At 45.9% G+C, this 1,831-nt stretch overlaps 1 gene segment (V, D, J or C); it reads right to left on the bottom strand.

Moving 5' to 3' along the window:
- Positions 1-829: 829 nt before the first annotated feature.
- On the bottom strand, positions 830-1,831 carry LOC109527194 (T-cell receptor alpha chain V region CTL-L17-like). The segment is given in 3 exon segments: positions 830-847; positions 900-1,270; positions 1,337-1,831. Coding segments are annotated over 3 exon segments (507 nt in total).

Genomic DNA, 1,831 nt, shown 5'->3' with positions numbered 1-1,831 from the left:
TTTGATACTTGTGCTTCAGTGTCAGTGTGTCTTGGCCATTGTTCACTTTTAATGTATTGTAATTCCCTTCAGTGTCATCAGGATGCACACGGTCGCAGATGCAATCTGTTCGCTTAAAAAAACAAAACAAAACAAAACAAAACGGGAGACGTGAACCAGAAAATTTGTCGGGAATCCAAAACAAATTTACCGGACATTTTTTTGTCTCATGCTATGGACTATTTCAATTTTAGGAATACAAATCAAAATTCCAAATGTTATTAGACTCTTTCCTGACTACAAAGGGAATAATGCTGTATTTTACTTTTGGTGCTTCTATTTTAATACGTACGAAATTCAAATACATCAGATTCCTATCAAGAAAAAAAATCTCTTCCGGTCAACAAACTCTTCGATTGGCTCATTGTGGTCATGTGATTATACAACAGCGGCGCACTCAGTCTGTGACAGCGGCCTGAGGGATTCATGTGGATAGTACTCTGCATTTGGATTGTACGTGTGCAATATGTTAATGGAGTTTGATGTCGTTTCGCTACTTTTGTCATTTTATTGCAGCTTAGCCTGCCACGTTTGCCAAGTAGGCTGCCATTACACTGGTGAGCAGCGTCAGTTGTCGTTGGCCTCCTAATTGATGTCTGAGCTGCACTGTCAACATGACTTGAGAAGAGAAATGAGGAGAAGAAATTGGATAATACCAGAAGAAAACTGCATGTGGGATCCAATGAAATGAACTAAAGAGCACACAGAGTATGAGACCCATTACAGAGCAGAGTGAAGTAAAAAAACGAGACAATACAATAGCATCCTCGAGGACGGGAGCAGCCTGTTGTCATTCTGAGTTGCAGCTCTGCGACAGTGAGACATATTGGACTCCGGTGAGGCCACGGCCCCAATGTCACTTCTGAGGTGAGGTGGGTGCAGGTGTTTTTGTGCAGGCACGCCAGTGAATGTGTCAGCGTGGGCCGCAGGGCGCAGTAGAAGACTCCGGAGTCGCTGGGCTTCACACGTTCGATATGAAGAGAAGCTTGCCGAGCGCTGGCATTCATGCTGCAGCGAAACCTTTCACGGTACTTTTCCGCTTTCTTAACCTGACCGAACTGATATGTGCTCAGGATGAAGTCAGGCAATGAGTTTACTTCTTTTTTGTACCAGAAGATGTAGTCAGTGTACGCCGAACTGGGGGAACTGCAGTCCAGCGTCACTGCTGCACCATCCACAGCGTGGACCCCCCGTTCTGGCTGGTGCTCTGTCTGGCCGCTGATTCCTGTCACTAAAAGGCAACAAAAGCGATCAAACATCAGTGGAAAGTGGCAGTGACTTCACATCTTGACCTCACCCAGGCTCCAAGCAGCCGTCAGCACACATATAAGCGCCACACTCATGTCTGCACTCACAGTCTGCATGAACGCTGACTTGTTGCTAAGGGGGCGGGGCCTTTCTGAAGTGTGCGACATCACACATGCACAACGGAAGTCATGTATCGCTGTGACGTGGAGCAGTGCACTGTGGTTCGCGTGAACGTCATCTTTGCCTTTCTTGATTTTAATTAGACAAATTTAGAGCTAATAATAAAGTAAACATGTTCATAATCATCTCGAGATGCGGGTGCACTTGCTTCCTGTCACTTCCGATACTCACCGACCTTCCTGCACGTGGCGAGCTGCCACTCGGCGAGAGGGAAAGCAGGAAACGTGTGACCTTTCCGTGCGTTTCAGAGTTGCTCTCGTTTTCAATGTTCTTTGTTATCGATCTTGATATTTGGTTGAACGTTATTGGGCTTGTGATATTTCGTTTGTGTATTCTCGGTGTTCTCTTGTACCTTGCCTCTGCA

The sequence above is a fragment of the Hippocampus comes genome, unplaced genomic scaffold (assembly GCF_001891065.2).
Source record: "Hippocampus comes isolate QL1 unplaced genomic scaffold, H_comes_QL1_v1.1 scaffold236, whole genome shotgun sequence".
Lineage (NCBI taxonomy): Eukaryota > Metazoa > Chordata > Actinopteri > Syngnathiformes > Syngnathidae > Hippocampus > Hippocampus comes.
The sequence above is the reverse complement of the archived record's forward strand: the minus strand, read 5'-3'. Positions and strand labels throughout refer to the sequence as shown.